At 42.9% G+C, this 18,173-nt stretch overlaps 1 protein-coding gene across 1 annotated transcript; it reads right to left on the bottom strand.

Moving 5' to 3' along the window:
* Positions 1-14,116: 14,116 nt before the first annotated feature.
* LOC131650111 (mitogen-activated protein kinase kinase kinase 20-like) lies at positions 14,117-15,055 on the bottom strand. The gene has a single exon (XM_058919842.1). The coding sequence runs from the start codon at positions 15,053-15,055 to the stop codon at positions 14,117-14,119; it is 939 nt and encodes a 312-aa protein (XP_058775825.1).
* Between the last annotated feature and the right edge of the window lie 3,118 nt (positions 15,056-18,173).

The raw sequence follows: 18,173 nt of genomic DNA on the forward strand, positions 1-18,173 counted from the left end.
AAATATTTCCATCATCAAACCAAATTTAATTATATAATATTTATTAATAAGTATTAATTATTTAATAGCAAGTACAGTTAGTTATTATTCTACTATTAATTAGGATCTATATTTTAAATAAAAAATTTATCTTCTAAACTGAGTTACTACACTCCTTTCTCAAAATATAATTCCCAATTATACATTGATAATCAATATAAAAAAATGATTTATTAATTTTGCAATTAATTAGGATCTCTCTTCTAAACTAATTTCCTAAATATTATTATCCTTATTATTCAAAGTACAATATATATAAAAATTTTAATTAAAAAAAAACAATTATAAATAATAATTAAATTTTTTTAGTAAAATCATTATACAATTTTAAAAAAAATTATATTTACCTCTTAACTTATGCCCTTAAAACGCATCTTAGTATTACCTTAAAATAATCATTTTAATTGATAAACAATATTTTACATTGTAAATCCTGATAAAATAATGTAACATATATTTGATATCTAACACTAATTATGTTAGTTAGAAATAGTATAAGAGTATTGTTCCTGCGGAACAATATTTGTTACCGTCCCCAATGCGGGTACAACTATCACATGTGAAGGCCAAATTCTGATATTCCTTCACCCACAAACCCTAATTCATGCCTATAAATAGAGGGTATCACTCCCTTGATCAAACACACAAGAAATCCCAAAGTCACTCTTCATTCCAAAATCCATTTTTTTGTGTCATTTGCATTTCCATAGAAATTTTTAGTTAGAGAAGTTCTGGGTGCAAACCAACCTTTCTAACATCTTCCATACATCATTTGGAAGCTGTTGATCACCTCCAAACACTTACCAAACACCTCAAACTCAGAATCACTTTCATACCTCCGTTAAAGCTTCACCAAAGGCCTTATCATTCAAAACTTTGTTCCATAAGCTCACTAGCCAAAATATCCATTCAAACACCTTCACTATGTCATATGGAAGTTGTTTGAATCATTCATTTGGAGGTGAAACACATGGGACATCAAATTCCATTTTTATTTTCTTCTTTTGTAGGTACAATCGAGAAACCGAATTGTGGTTTATCTCAAGAAGACTTTGACAGTTGTCATTGTGAAAGTTGTTGTAATCAAGTTTGATTTAATGGATTAAGTCCTCGTAAGAGAGAGGCAAAATCACCTTGGCGGGTGGAATGGAGTAGTTTGAGTTCAAACAAACCAGGATAATCAAACATGCCTTAAGTTTTTTATTTTATCAAAAACTCAATCCAACCCCCCTTATTGTGTTTTTCGAACCTTCACTTATGACATTGTTCATAAGATTTATTTTCATCTTATTTTCATAATTTCTTCATGATAACTAATATTTATTTTTAGACTTTAATTTAAAGTACAAAATACAATATAATAATAATAAAATTATTTATATTTATTTAAATAGGTCGGTCTCATAGGCGTAAAAGGTTTTTTATATGGCCTGTGGCCTAGCCTTTTTAGTTAAATAGGCTTATAAAAAAGCCTAGGCCTTTTCTATTTATATAAAAAGCCTGGTCTGATATAGGCCTATGTAGGCTGGACCGTAGGCCCCTGTTAGTCGGTCTGGCCTATTCCCACCCTTAGCTGTGTTATTATATTGGCTTTTCATGTTAATTTTTATATGAAGGATGACTGTAATTTAAATATTAACACAGTATTTAAGTTTCAACAAAATTGAATGTCAAAATTGAATGTCTAGTTTTAATATAATTATGAAGCATGAATGTTTATTATAATTTATGAATTTTTCTGCTATATCATTTCTAATATATGAATGTTTTTGAATGGTCAAATAATGCAATTATTTGACTGTCATGTAATCCGATCTAACTGAATTATGCATACAAACCGGGAAACCGATAAACTATAACCCGATCAAACTGATTTTTTTTGTCGGAATTGGGGTTTGGTATGGCACCCGAGGTTTGGACTGGATTGCGTTTTTGAGCCCGAATTCAAACCTATATGACCGCCTGTCCACCCCTAATTAACTATATATATTTTTTCAACAATAAAATTACAGTTTAACTTTTTCTTAAACTTGCGTGCCATAAAAATATAAATCATCTATATATTATTATTATTATTATTATTATTATTATTATTATTATTATTATTTAGTATTATTATTATTTATTATTTATTAATATTATTGTTCTGGACTGGGCCAAGGTTAGGCCCAACATAGTTTCGGCCCAGTAAACCTCAGAGGCCCAAGTTTCTCCGTGGTCCACCTTAGTGTCTGGGGTGCCCACCTTAGGCATGCTCGGCAAGACCGTCTTCACAGACCATATAGCGCCCGGCAGGACTGCTCCCCGCGAGCCAATCGACGCCCGGCACGAGTGCTCCCTCGCGAGCACCACTCGTTGCCGAGGACCCTGCTCCTCGCAGGGCTCCTTCATATCCAACCCTCCGAGTAATACGGAGCCAACGTGGCCCCTAAAAGACCGCGTCTCCCTTAAACTTCGGAGCGGTTAACCAGGACAGAGGGCACTCACGCACCTCCGATATTTCTGCTAAGGAAACCTGGCAGTCTCCTAGTTGGGCTTGGGAGTCCAACCCAGTAGCGAGATCATGGCCCAGCGCTGGGGGCTATAAATACCCTCTTTCACTAGAGGGTCAGGTATTCACTTCTTTCTAACCTTTAGCTCGTACTTGCACTCCTTTGCTCGTCTACTCACTTTGGCATCGGAGTACCTTACAGGTACACCCCCTCCTCTTTCCTAGAAGATCCAGTCCGAGCAGCCAGCGACGATTCTTCTGATCAGGTACGATCAGTGGCGCCGTCTGTGGAAAATCTTGCTTCCCCTTCTTTAACAAACAAAGATCAAAGCTAATCCATTCACGATCGTCATGGCTGACAATAACAACATCCCAAATCCTGATTCCTTCGTCCTACAACAGCTGATCGAGGAGTCCACCCGCGAGGGGAAGAATCATCGGCGGCGGAAGGACAGCAGCACACCCCTGCCGGGCAGAGAAGGCCGAGGCATGAGACCTCACAACCCAGGGGGCAGCAGATCCAGAACATCCAGCAACTGCAGGGCCTCCAACAGGTTCAGAACATTGAACAAGTTCCTCCCGAGGGACACGTTCAGAACGGGGAGGACGAGCAGGCTCGACCCCGAAATGGACCAGAACGGCCCTAGAATGAGAATGAGACTGACGCCAGAGACGGGCATGTTGCCTCCTCGTTCACCCACACCTCCGACAGGCGAAGAGTCCGTCACGAAGAAGAGGAAGAGCAGATCAACATCCCCGAGGGTGCTGACCCCACCACCGCCCTCTTGCTCAAGGAACTGCAGAAGACAAACAGCCTCCTCCGACTTCAAGACGACCGCATCCACGAGCTGGAAAGGAAGCGACGATACCGCTCCCCTCCGCGGAGGCGCTATCGGTCGCGTTCCTATTCCTCCTCGCGCTCACCACCGAGGAGACACCGTCGGCGTTCCCCATCCTCCTCACGCTCTATGCCTAGAAGATACCATCGCCGGAGATCATATTCCCGCTCTCCACCACGAAAGAGCAGGAGAAATCAGAGACCTGAAGTCACTGAAACAGGAAGCCTCTCCCCTGAACGGGATCACCGAGGCCTTTCCAAAGCTGTGCTGAAACCCCGCGAACGTTCCCATCCCCGGGACAACCGCACGAGTCCAGACAAAATCCAAGGAAAGCCCCGGCGAGACAGACACTCAACCTCCCCGGGACCAAGTGACGAAGAGGACTTCCGCAGCCCTTTGTCCGAAAGTATCCGGAGAGCCCGTCTCCCACGGGGGATGGAGAAACCACCAGTTTTGGACCAATACGACGAAACAACTGACCCTGACGACCATATTCGGAGCATCGAAGCCATCATGGATTATCATGTCGTCCGGGGATCCATCAAATGCCGCATCTTTCCGACCATCCTCAGGAAAGGAGCGATGACTTGGTACAGGAACCTTCGCCCCAACTCCTTCCACTCCTGGACCGAGCTCAAAGAACTTTTTTTGAGCCACTTCACAGCCTCCCGCCGGCAACCAAAGTCGGAAGCGAATCTCGAGGCCGTGATCAAAGGAGCCAACGAACCTCTTCGAGATTACCTCGATAGGTTCAACAAAGAAGTCGTCCAAGTACAGACGGCCGATTACATGAAAAGATACCTCCTAGAACGAGGACTTCTCCTCGGAAGCGACTTCAAGAAGGCCATAAAAATTGAGAAGGTACACACTATGAACGCCCTCCTCCGCAAAGCCCAAGCCTTCATTGCTTTCGAGGAAGGCGAAGCGGCTGCGATCAAGGCTTCGAGGGGCAATGGTGTTGCTCGCAGCTCAAACCTCGATGACTCGGGTTTGCGTCGAGGACATGACAAGAGGAAAGATGATAGGTCCCGCGATGCCAAAGAGTGCCGAGGGCCGGCAGGTCGGTTCAACGACTACACTCCCCTGAACGTCTCGCGCGAAAAAATCCTGGCCGACTGCCAGAACACCGAGTTCAAGAATTCCAGCATCACGCTCCCGAAGTCGAATCCCACTAGACTGGGGACTGACAAATCTAAATACTGTAAGTACCACAAGAGTCACGAGCATCTAACCGACGAATGCATACATCTCAAAGATGCCATCAAGACCCTGATTAAAGAGGGCCGCCTGTCGAAGTACACAAAGAAGGGAGAACCTCCCCGAAGAGAAGCCCCTCGAAACTCTGACGAGGGCAACTGACCAGACAATTGACCGCTTCAAGTCGCGCTGTCCATAACTCGACCAGAAGACTTCATTCATTCGGTCGGCGTGACGACTGCCTTCAGTGCATGGGAATATTTCCCGACCGCAATGGTCATATCCAACGGCGGTGACCCCGGCTCTCTCACCATCAGCTCAGTAAAAAGAAAATTCGATGAGCTGATCAGCGCCAACTCGGATCTCGCCCCTACCCTGCGGGAGTTCAGAGGAAAATCAAATCCAATCACTTTCTACTTGGAAGAGCTGCTCGGCGGAGCTCTAAACGCCACAATTCCCTTGCTCGTCCGAGCTAGAATGGCAAACTTTGACGTACGACGAGTCCTGGTCGACGAAGGCAGTTCAGTCGACATCATGTATTCTCACCTCTCCCAGACACTCCAACTGGACGACTCGCACCTCACTCCTTATGTAGGTTCTGACCTCCAAGGCTTCAACGGGGCTACCACCAAATCCTGGGGTTACGTCGAACTGATCGTCACCTTCGGAGAAGAGGAAGCCTCGAGGAAGGTCAAGACAAGATTCTTGGTAATCGACTGCAAGACCCTCTACAACTGCATCATCGGACGCCCTACTCTGGCCGAACTCACTGCCGTCCCCTCAACTGTGCACCTGAAGATGAAATTCTACACAAAACGGAGACGAGTAGCTACTATCAACGCGGACATCGAAGCCGCCAGAAGGATCTTCGATGCCTCCGTAAAAGGGTTGCAACTAATCGCCCCTCCATCCAACTCCAACAAGAAGCCCAGGGCCGAAGACAAACATCCTCGGGAGGATCAGCATCAGCCAAAAGACGTCAGCTCAGTCGACCTAGATGCTTGATTCACAGACGAAGAGCTGAAGAATGGCGAAGAAACGAAACCGAAGTTAACTCACCCCGTCCGGCCTATCCCAAACGGGGACTTCGAGCTCGTCCCGCTGGGAGACGACCCCGACAAAGCGGTAAAGATCGGCAAGGGCATCCCAGATCTACCGAGGAAGCAGCTCGTAGCATGCCTCCAAGTCAACTCCGACTTATTCTCCTGGAGCGCGGCGGAAATGCCCGGACTCGACCCTGAGGTCGCCTGCCACCACCTCTCCATTGATCCAGCCGCGAAGGCAGTAGTTCAACGTAGGCGTCGGCAGTCCCCCGAGAAAGCGAAGGTTGTCGAGAAAGCTGTAAAAGACCTCTTAGAGGCAAATTTTATTTCCGAGGCCAAGTATTCAACTTGGCTCTCAAACGTTGTACTAGTCAAAAAATCTAATGGAAAATGGAGAATGTGTGTTGATTATACCGATGTTAACCGGGCATGTCCCAAAGATGCTTATCCGTTACCTAACATTGATAGGCTGGTCGAAAACTCGGCCGGCTATAAATTATTATCGTTTATGGATGCTTATTCAGGTTATAACCAAATTCCCATGGCGAGGTGCGACAAGCAGTGCACGGCATTCATGACCGAGTCGGGCAACTATTACTACAATGTAATGCCCTTCGGACTTAAAAATACCGGGGCCACATACCAGCGGATGATGAACAAGGTGTTCCGAGGAGAGATCGGCGACACCCTCGAGGTATACATGGACGACATGATCATCAAATCTCGAGAAGACCCCGATCACACCACACATCTCGAACGGGTATTTGAGCAGGCCAGATCCTGCAAAATGCGCTTTAACCCAGAGAAATGCACCTTCGGAGTCCGGGCGGGCAAATTCCTCGGCTTCTACTTAACCGAACGAGGGATAGAAGCCAATCCGGATAAATGCCGAGCATTCTCGAAACTTCTCACCCCTAACAATAAAAAATCCATCCAAGTACTAAACGGAATGTTCACGGCGCTGTCCCGCTTCGTCGCGAAATCCGCCCAGCACGACCTCCCATTTTTTAAGTTACTACGAAAAGAAGCGACCTTCGAATGGTCCGAGGAGTGCGAGCAAGCACTATCCCATCTTAAGCAAGTACTCTCAAAACAGCCCGTCCTATCCCGACCTGGCGACAACGAGATTCTGTATCTCTACCTGGTCGTCTCAAACGAGGCGGTCAGCGCGGCTTTGATCCGAGAAACTAAAGACGGGCAGAAGCTCATATATTTCACCAGCAAAGCCCTACAAGGGCCCGAGGTGCGATACCAACAGATAGAGAAAGTCGCGCTGGCCCTAATAACGGCCGCCAGGAGGCTGAGGTACTACTTCCTCGCCCACACCATCGTCGTCTGAACAGACTAACCCATCAAACAACTTCTCAGCCGACCAGACATGGACGGGAGAATGCTAAGATGGTCCCTCGAGCTATCCGAATTCGACATACAATACGAGAGTAGGAAGGCACTGAAAGCTTAGGCACTGGCCGATTTTGTAGCCGAGATGACCTCAATTTCCAACTGCCCAGCTCCCACCGAAAATAAATGGACCATCTACGTAGATGGCGCTTCGAGCAGCTCGGGGAGCGGAGCCGACATCATTCTGGAAAACGACGAGGGGCTCATCATCGAATTATCGTTGGTACTATCTTTCACCACGTCGAACAACCAGGCCGAATACGAGGCTCTCCTAGCCGGCCTGCGTCTCACCGAAAATGTAGGCGCTCGGGAAGTCACAATCTACACCGACTCCCAGCTCGTCGCGTCCCAAATCAGCGGCAATTACCAAACCAAAAACGACGTGCTAGCCGAGTACCTCACGCTCGTCAAAGAAAAAATGAAAAGATTCTCAAAGGCAGACTTCGAACATATTCCCCGGGAACATAACTCGCGGGCCGACGTATTATCCAAACTCGCGAGCACGAGGAAGAAGGGTGGAAACAAATCGGTAATCCAAGAAATCTTGCCAAGACCGAGCATAGATAAAAGCGTGCAAACTCTACATATATTCGCTATCGGCGACGACCGTTGCTGGATGACCCCGGTATATAACTTCCTCACGAAGGACGAACTCCCCTCTGACGCAAAGGAAACCGCAGCGATTAAAAGACGGGCCTGCTCGTACACTATCGTCGAGAATAAACTATACCGACGAGGTTTCTCCATTCCTCTCCTTAAATGTGTCGACGCCTCGCAGGCACTCGAGATACTTCAAGAGCTTCACGAAGGGATCAACGGGAAACACCTCGGCGGCCAATTGCTGGCAAGAAAGGCTCTCAGGGCCGGTTATTACTGGCCGACCATGCAGCAAGACGCCAAAGAGCACGTCCAGAAATGCGACAAATGTCAGTGCCATGCCGACATGCACTTAGCTCCCCCGAACGAGCTTAAATATCTCTCCTCGCCTTGGCCCTTCTCCACCTGGGGTATGGACCTTCTCGGACCGTTCCCGGTCGGGTCATACCAGAATAAATACCTAGTGGTCGCTGTAGATTACTTCACGAAATGGATAGAAGCCGAAGCGCTCGCCAAGATCACGTCCCAAAACGTACTCCGTTTTTATAAACAAAACATACTCGCTCGGTTCGGGGTACCGCAGGCCATCATAACCGACAATGGCACCCAATTCACGGATAGAAAATTCCAAGAGTTTGTGGCGAAGCTCGGCACAAAACAGCATTTCACATCAGTCGAGCATCCCCAGACAAACGGGCAAGCCGAAGCAGCCAACCGGGTCATCCTCCAAGGGCTGAAAAGGAGACTCGGCGAAGCTAAAAAAGGTTGGGTCGAAGAATTACACAGTGTACTCTGGGCATATCGGACAACACCTCACTCAACCACGGGCGAGACCCCATTTAGGCTAACCTATGGCACCGAAACCATGATCCCCGTAGAAATCCGAGAGCCTTCTCGGCACACCGAGTCACCTCTCGAAGAGGAGCTCAACGACGAGGCTATGAGGGAAGAGCTCGATATGGTTGAGGAGATCCGAGCGAGATCTTCCCTCCGCGAAGCGAAATTAAAACAACAGATAGCTCTTCGCCACAACGCCAAAGTTATCAAGCGCGAAATTGAAGTCGGCGCCCTAGTACTCCGCAGGAACATGAAAGACTCGCGCGAGGGCAAACTAGCCCCGAACTGGGAAGGCCCATACCGAGTTTACGACAAAACCGAGAATGGCGCCTATTACCTCGAGAATCTTCTCGGTGAAAAACTTGCTTGACCTTGGAACGCTGAAAAACTCAGACGCTATTACAGTTAGACACAACCTAACGCCCCCCGGACACTTATACCGAACACAGTCGGTAGCCGGGCACGGACCCGCGTCATTGGTACGAACGCGAGCGCTCCACGACAGCAGCGATCGGATTTCCCTATCAAAGGGCAAAACCCATTACACGGCGGACTCTACACCTAGACCCTCCGTGGCAGTACTTGCACGGCAGAACCCCAGCTCGCGATGGGATCGTTCACGCCGCGAGCACTTGACCCCAACCGCGGTCTCGTGCCCGCTAGTAGTGCACATCTGCTCTGCGCACCCGGTCCGTACACCACACGCCCAGTCAATTAACCTCAGCCGAGCATAAACAATAAGCAAAATATTCCTAAGTGTTGGAATACCTTCCCGAAGAGCATAAACAATAAGCAAAATATTCCTAAGTGTTGGAATACCTCCCCGGAGAGCATAACCAATAAGCAAAATATTCCTAAGTGTTGGAATACCTCCCCGGAACAAACATAGCCCGAACCTTAAAACATGCAACAATAAAAAATTCTAAGACATGCGCAAAGGGATCAAAACATAGATGCGAAAAGTAAAGTATTAACTACCGACCAAATTGGCCGGCGATATCCAGATATTACAACAAAATGTCGGGCACGCAGGCCCCAAAAATTATCCGGGCATAGCCCAACAAACAAAAATGGCACGCAGGCCAAAGAAGACAGGCACGCAGGCCCGGAGTAATAACTGACTATTCCTCGCCGTCGGGAGATTCGGGCACCAAAACCCCGTCCACAATCTTCGAAGAAAGCCCAATGTTATCCTCCTTCAAGCCAGGGTTCATAAACTTCAGCTGACGAACTGCACGGTCGAACCCGGCTTCAGCCATCTCGGCAAGGCTCACTTTCAGACTGTCTATCTTCTCCACGAGCTCGGCCCTAGACTTTAGAGCAGCCACGTCCGAGAACTCGTCAGTCGAGGGCGCCCATTCAAGATGAAGGTCGGCAAGCTTCCTCTTCTCCGCTACAATCTCCCCGTCCTTCTGCTTCAGAGCCGCATCGATTTTCTTCTTCAGCTTCTCACGATCGGCCTCCATGGTCTTCACCTTGTCCTCGGCAGTCTTCCTAGCCGCCTCCGCCTTCTTCAGAGCCTCGGCAGAACCGGAACCACCCTTAGCCAGCACTTGGGCCATTCCCAAAACCCTCATCACGGCGGCACCATCGCTCTCCAGCTGCTTAAGGAGGGCCGAGGAATCCATCTTGTCAACCCGGCGGGCTTCATCCGGAGAAGTCACCAGGGGAAACTTTTCAAAGTAACCTCCATCCTTGAAGCAGGGAGGCAACATGAAGGAACGGTCGGGTCTCAGACTCAACGGCTCCTCACGGGTCGTCTCGGCATGGCGAGCCTTCTTGGGGGACCTCTCATCCAAGTTCACCCGAGGAGAACCAGCCGAGCCCGAGTTATCTCCAACACCCCGGGCTTTCTTCTGCCGGAGCTTCTTCGCATCCTGAGTTACCATCTTCAAGAGCTTGTCGTCCTTCTCAGGCATAGCATCTGAAAAAGGGAAACAAACAGGTTAGCGAAAACACAAAACAAAAAAGACAAAACAAAGTAAATAACACGACCTAACAAAGCCCGGGTCTCCTCGGGGCTCCGACAAGATAACAGGGCCTTAGTGTTAATAGCTCGCGGCTCCACCTTCGGCACGCCATTCTCGTCCAAAACGGGGTCTCCCTTCTTCATCACCCATTGAGACATGGTAAAACCGTTTACGTACTTGCAGAGGGCCGAGTACGATGCTGTATCCTGCTCGTCCAGATCTCCATCCTCCCAAGCATAATTTTTCGGGGGAGATGAGAAATGGCCTTTCCACCAAAAGAACGGGAACGTCGTGCAGAATTCCCTCACTATCTGCCCGTCCTCATCATGCTCTAAGTTGTCGGCCTCGTCCCGCACTTCCACCATATTAGACACAGCAGAATAAGCGGCCGGGCTGCGCGGACGGACGAGGAAGTATCGCTCCTTGAAACCTTTCACCGAGTCGGTATACATCTCAAAAAGTTTTTTATCGGCATTTCTAAACGAGACCCAGCTATATCGCCCGTCCGCCGTCTGCCCGCATAAAGGCAAAAGCATTCGGATGCAATTGGGACGGTGCCAGAGCAAGAAACGCCATCAGAGAAGTCTGGAAGCCGGTGAAAGGCAGCCGAAAACCAAGCTCCTTGAATACATGTTCATACATAGCAAAACTGTCCCCGTCAAACCGAGAACATATGCGCTCGTATTGGGACGGGCAACCTATTTGGTAATTCGGTGCGTCACCCGCTCCCAGGACCTCGATTTCTTTGAAAGCCCCATCTAAAGACTCGGTATATCGGGAGACGACCGCCAAAGGCTCGTCGGCTACCTAGTCGAGCTCGACCGTGCAGTCATAACTGAATAGCGGCATTGGGGAAACCCCTCCCTCGGCGTCCGAACCAGGGGAATCGGCATGGTCGTCTTCGGCTGCGGAGGGCGTATTTTGAACTTCGACGATTTCAACATCGGAGCTACTCGCCGTCGTATCTTCCGATCCACTAGCCCACGAGTCAGATTCCGAACTGGACCCCGAACTAGCACTCGAATCAGATTCACCTGCACGCAGAAGGGAAAAGTGAATTCGATAGTTCATCAAATCCACCCTTCCACCGCAACGCAAGCGAAAGGGTAGAGCTGGAGCAGTAGAGCCCCCGGCTAAACCCCCATCGAGGAAAGACGCCCGTCAGCCGGGGACTCACGACAAAACATAATAAAGGGGATATGACGGCGGAAATCGGACCTAAACGGAGCCACGAGGACCTAACCACGAACATCGTCTAATCCACTAACTAACCCCCGGGCATCGCTTGGATAACCCGAGAAGTAACGACTGTGCATAGGACTCAGCCGACATAGATGGCGAGGACCGCGAAAGTAAGAAATCGCAAGATCCCCAAACCCTACGGGAAAGGCATAAAAACAACGAAGAGGTTCGCGAACTTACTTGTAGACATAATGACGATGGCTAGGAGAAACTCTTCGGTGAACGGCAGTTAACACGACGAACAATAGGACGAACAACTGCTTTCGGGGGTCGTCTGCCTGGAGCCGAGCAAGCGAACAGAAAGAGAAAAGCGCCTAAATGTGGGGACTCACCCCTTTTTATATGAAAGAGGCTCGGAAGGAGAAACGTTGCGCCCCCTGACAAACGCCACCTCCTAGACCCTAGGCCATCATTACCTATGCCACGTCAGCGCGTGTCGCACACGCGCGACTTTTTCGTTCCAACCCACAGATCGTTCTTCCGAGCACATCTGGTAGACGAGGATAAATCCCGCCGGGCATCACCGAAGTCATGGGGTCCGAGCATCATCAAAGTCACAGCTCCTTGACCAGAAAGCTCTGACTTGGGGGGCTCCTGTTCTGGACTGGGCTAAGGTTAGGCCCAACATAGTTTCGGCCCAATAAACCTCAGAGGCCCAAGTTTCTCCGTGGTCCACCTCAGCGTCTGGGGGTGCCCACCTTAGGCATGCTCGGCAAGACCGTCTTCACAGACCATATAGCGCCCGGCAGGACTGCTCCCCGCGAGCCAATCGACGCCCGGCACGAGTGCTCCTTCGCGAGCACCACTCGTTGCCGAGGACCCTGCTCCTCGCAGGCCTCCTTCATATCCAACCCTCTGAGTAATACGTAGCCAACGTGGCCCCTAAAAGACCGCGTCTCCCTTAAACTTCGGAGCGGTTAACCAAGACAGAGGGCACTCACGCACCTCCGATATTTCCGCTCAGGAAACCTGGCAGTCTCCTAGTTGGGCTTGGGAGTCCACCCCAGTAGCGAGATCATGGCCCAGCGCTGGGGGCTATAAATACCCTGTTTCACTAGAGGGTCAGGTATTCACTTCTTTCTAACCTTTAGCTCGTACTTGCACTCCTTTGCTCGTCTACTCACTTTGGCATCAGAGTACCTTGCAGGTACACCCCCTCCTCTTTCCTAGAAGATCCAGTCCGAGCAGCCAGCGACTATTCTTCTGATCAGGTACGATCAATTATTATTATTATTATTGTTATTATTATTATTATTATTATTATTATTATTATTATCCAAATAAAGACTTAAATCTAATTCAATAATATCCTCTTTGATTAAAACTACTTCTTCAATGAATAGATCCTTAAAAAAAAAAGGATTGTTGTTTTAAGTTTAAAGTTTACATTATGGAAAATACCTAACTGAGAAATTATTCCGTATGTTTGTTACCACATTTAAAAATATATAGGAAAATACTTTGTTAAAAACTAAAAATAAAATTATTTCTCTCCTCCATTATCCTAATCACCTTAACTATTCCAATTAAAAAGGAAAGAAAATTTAAATAAATTTGATTTATCCTCTTTGTTATTGGTTGTTCCTAAAATTATGGATTTAGGTTTGTATCCATGCAAGTATTTTTCAAATATATATTCTTTATTATAAAAATGAAATAACTTTAAAAAAAAATGACTTTTATGATTTTATTATAATGTAAGAAGGCAAAAATGTTTATTCTCATAAAATTTATATAATTTTTTTTAAAGTTAGTTTTTTTTTTTCGGAATTTTCTTGAAGTTATAATTATCAATTTTAGTTAAAATGTCAAATTATATATTCAACACCTTTTTAAACAAATAAATTTCCATATATTTATTTTCAAATAACTTATTCTTAAGAATATTTTTGAATCCTTCAAACAAGCTCAATAACTACACCTAAAATTTGAATTTGATGCAATCATTAAAAAATCTTCAAGCACTCTATCACCACAACAAACATATGAATCTGTAACTTAACTTAATTTACATCATTATAACATTAAAAAAATTATTAAGAAATTGTTAAATTTACCTTAAATAAGTTAAAAATTATACATGCCTAGAACTACAATTGTTTAAGACCTTGATCCTTGTATTTGTTACCCATTCGTGTTTGGCATGATGGATACTGATTTAGCTTTATTTGACACTATACTTTTTTATTGTTGGTTTAGCAATGTAGTAACAGAAACAGAAAATTTTGATTTAGCGAGTATCATAGTTTAACTTTATCATTTCAGAATATTGCAAAAACTTTCATTCATTTCGATACTCAAAGAAATATTACAAAATAGAACAAATTCAAATATATTAAAACAACTTTCAGTCATTTCATCAAAAAGAATTAATTAACATCATGTGATATAAACATTACAAATGTGATTCATCAAAATTCTAATTTGACCGGACAAAACACCAGTCTGATTCTAATCAATCTATGTAACTAATTGTTGGAGTCTCTCCGTCGGTAAAGTCTTCACAGTAGAAAAGGCCCATTGAATAAAATCAAAGTGAGTTCTTGGAGACATTAATGGCAATGACAACTCTTTCATAGATAAAACAGTTTCATCATCATCAGAAATAAAAGGGTGTTTCAATAGCATCTCAGCACTCCATCTTTTCATAGGATCTTTAACAAAACACTTTTTAAGAAAATCTTTGCCTTCTTCTGATAATTCATCTGGAATCAACGGTAATTCTTTTCCAATCCCAATACGAATCATCAACGACCACATATTTTCCTTGCTACTCATAATCCATGCTGGTTTACCGGTAATCATTTCCACGACGGCGCAACCAAGAGCCCAAATATCCACCGGAGATTCATAAACGCTATCGTTAACCGACTCCGGCGCCATAAATATAGGAGTTCCTCTGAATTCCAACTTCTTCTCACCATGTTCTAAACCTTTCTCCTTTGCTAGACCAAAATCTGAAATCTTAACATTTCCGTTGTCGAATACAAGAATGTTTTCTAGCTTTATGTCACAATGAACAAAACCGTTTTCATGAATGTGTTTAAGTCCTTCTAAAACAGACCTTGTGTAACGGCGAATGAGAGTTTCCGAAAACTTTCCTCCGTGATTCTTGAGTTGATCGGAAAGTGTTCCACCGGCGGCATATTCAAGAAATATATTATAACAGTCTTCGCCATTTTCAAAAGTAAAATCGTGACCAAAACACTTGATAATATGTGGAGATGAACCTAAACAATCTAGTATGTGTTTCTCCTTTTGAAGAAAATGTGAGGTGTAGTTTTCGGAGGATTTGACGGCGGTGATAGACGGAAAGTTAAGAGATTGTTTTGTGTGTGTGGCTAAATAGACAGTGGCGAAGCTTCCACTACCTAGCATACCACCGCGAACCCAATCCATGTTTGTCATGTTTGTGTTACTATGAGGAAAGATGTATGTTATATTTCAAAACCTAAACCCTTAAATATCTGAGGTACCAACTTCTCTAAGATAAGATATAAATTTAAATATTTCCATCATCAAACCAAATTTAATTATATAATACTTATTAATAAGTATTAATTATTTAATAGCAAGTACTGTTAGTTATTATTCTACTATTAATTAGGATCTATATTTTAAATAAAAAATTTATCTTCTAAACTGAGTTACTACACTCCTTTCTCAAAATATAATTCCCAATTATACATTGATAATCAATATAAAAAAATGATTTATTAATTTTGCAATTAATTATGATCTCTCTTCTAAACTAGTTTCCTAAATATTATTATCCTTATTATTCAAAGTACAATATATATATTTAATCATATACACACGTTTGAGATTGGAAATCAATAAAAAAAAGTCATACTAACGGATGCCCTAAAATATATTAAGAAATATACAAATAAAAAATTTGAATTAAAAAAAAAACAATTATAAATAATAATTATAATTTTTTAGTAAAATCATTATACAATTTTAAAAAAAAAAATATATTTACCTCTTAACTTATGCCCTTAAAACGCATCTTAGTATTACCTTAAAATAATCATTTTAATTGATAAACAATATTTTACATTGTAAATCCTGATAAAATAATGTAACATATATTTGATATCTAACACTTAGAAATAGTATAAGAGTATTATTCCTGCGGAACAATATTTGTTACCGTCCCCAATGCGGGTACAACTATCACATGTGAAGGCCAAATTCTGATATTCCTTCACCCACAAACCCTAATTCATGCCTATAAATAGAGGGTATCACTCCCTTGATCAAACACACAAGAAATCCCAAAGTCACTCTTCATTCCAAAATCTATTTTTTTGTGTCATTTGCATTTCCATAGAAATTTTTAGTTAGAGAAGTTCTGGGTGCAAACCAACCTTTCTAACATCTTCCATACATCATTTGGAAGTTTTTGATCACCTCCAAACACTTACCAAACACCTCAAACTCAGAATCACTTCCATACCTCTGTTAAAGCTTCACCAAAGGCCTTATCATTCCAAACTTTGTTCCATAAGCTCACTAGCCAAAATATCCATTCAAACACCTTCACTATGTCATATGGAAGTTGTTTGAATCATTCATTTGGAGGTGAAACACATGGGACATCAAATTCCATTTTTATTTTCTTGTTTTGTAGGTACAGTCGAGTTCCAATTTCCAGAGACAAGAAACCCTTACAATCGAGTACCAAACACAAGAAACCCTTCTTCGTTTTCCAATGCGCCGTTCGTTCCTCCTTTTGCCTTCAATATGTTTTCTTTGAGAGAGAGAGAGATACTGAGACTGAGATACACTTTTGCCTTTTTCATTAATTTTTATTTTATTTTTAATTTATTATTAAGTTATAGTTTGATATTTATTTAGTTTTATTTTACTGATTTATTGTTAAGTTACAATTTATTGTTTATTTAGTTTTATTTTATTTATTTATTTTGATGTTTAAAATATATAATTATATATATTTATATATATATATATATATATATATATATATATATATATATATATATATAATATAAATAATATATATTATTAATATTATATATATATATATAATTTATATATATATAATATATAATATATATATATATATAATATATATATATATATAATATATATAATATATATATATATATATATATATATATATATATATATATATATATATATATATATATATATATATATATATATATATATATATATATATAAGGAGACAAACGAAATTTGTGGGGGAAAATGAAATAAATTTCGCACCAACATGAGTGTCGGCTAACACCGCCGCTAATATATAATATATATAATGAGGCAAACGAAATTTGTGGGGGAAATGAAAAAAAATTCGCACCAACATGCGTGTCGGCTATAACCGCCGCTAATCTTAAATAAATAAATATTTAAAATTTATAATAACTAAGGAGGCAAAGGAAATTTGTGGTGGGAAACAAAAAAATTTTCACACCAGATTTTGCGTCGGCTTCAACCGCCGCTAGAGTTAAAAACCATTATTATTTTCACCAATTTATAAAAAGGAGGCAAACGAAATAAGGAGGGAAAATGAAAAAAATTTGCACCAACAGTAGCTTCGGCCAGAGTCGCCGCTAATATTTTATTTATTCAATTAATAAAATAATAAAATGCATTTTCGTATGTAGCCAAGGCCAAGGCCGACGCTAATATTAATTTCCTAACTGATATCTAAAACACTTGGTTAGCGTCGGCCTGGACAGTCGTATAAGCAACGCTATTAGCGTGAGAGTCGGGGCCGACGCTAAATTGTTGCAGCTAAAACATGATTTTCTTGTAGTGTCAACTTGATTAAAGCATAATGGAAAAACACTCACTTCTACTCACTGTCCCACCCCAATTTTTTCACACCTTTTCTAATTTTCAAATTTTCATCTGGATAGGTCATGCATTTAACATACAATTCATTGCATTTTGTATAACACAATTATCAAGTCAAGGTTTGGTGATGTCGGTTTTAATCGATTCAAAGTTAATATTTTAGGCAGATGTTATCTGGTATTTATTCGGGTTTATTTCCGATATTTACTCATGGCATGGGTCATCTCTTTATTTGAGATTCGTGGTTGTCAAAATTATCACTTGATTCGAAAATCGCTTGAATTTGAAGAAAATGGCAAAATGGGAATAAAAGAGAATATTTCGTTCATTCACATGAACTCATGTCACAATACATTTTGTTTGAGAATAAAGTCAAGAGAATAGACTACATGGAAAGAGGAGGAAAAGTTTATACAATGTTGGTTCGGTTGACTTTTTAGTCAACTGTTGACTTTCGGTTAACTTTCTGTCTCCGACTCGATTTTTTTATTCCTAAATTTCCTAGACCTATTTCATAATGATTTGACATGATATTCATCATTGTTTTCGAGAAAATCAGAAACTACATGATTATGTCATTAAAGCGATTTTCGACAAAATGCTAAAGTATCATAGTTCTTCTCTTCATTCTTCATTACTGACCCAATTTGATTCTTCTACTTCTGTAGCG

Source organism: Vicia villosa, linkage group LG2 (genome assembly GCF_029867415.1).
Source record: "Vicia villosa cultivar HV-30 ecotype Madison, WI linkage group LG2, Vvil1.0, whole genome shotgun sequence".
In the NCBI taxonomy this organism is placed as follows: Eukaryota; Viridiplantae; Streptophyta; class Magnoliopsida; order Fabales; family Fabaceae; genus Vicia; species Vicia villosa.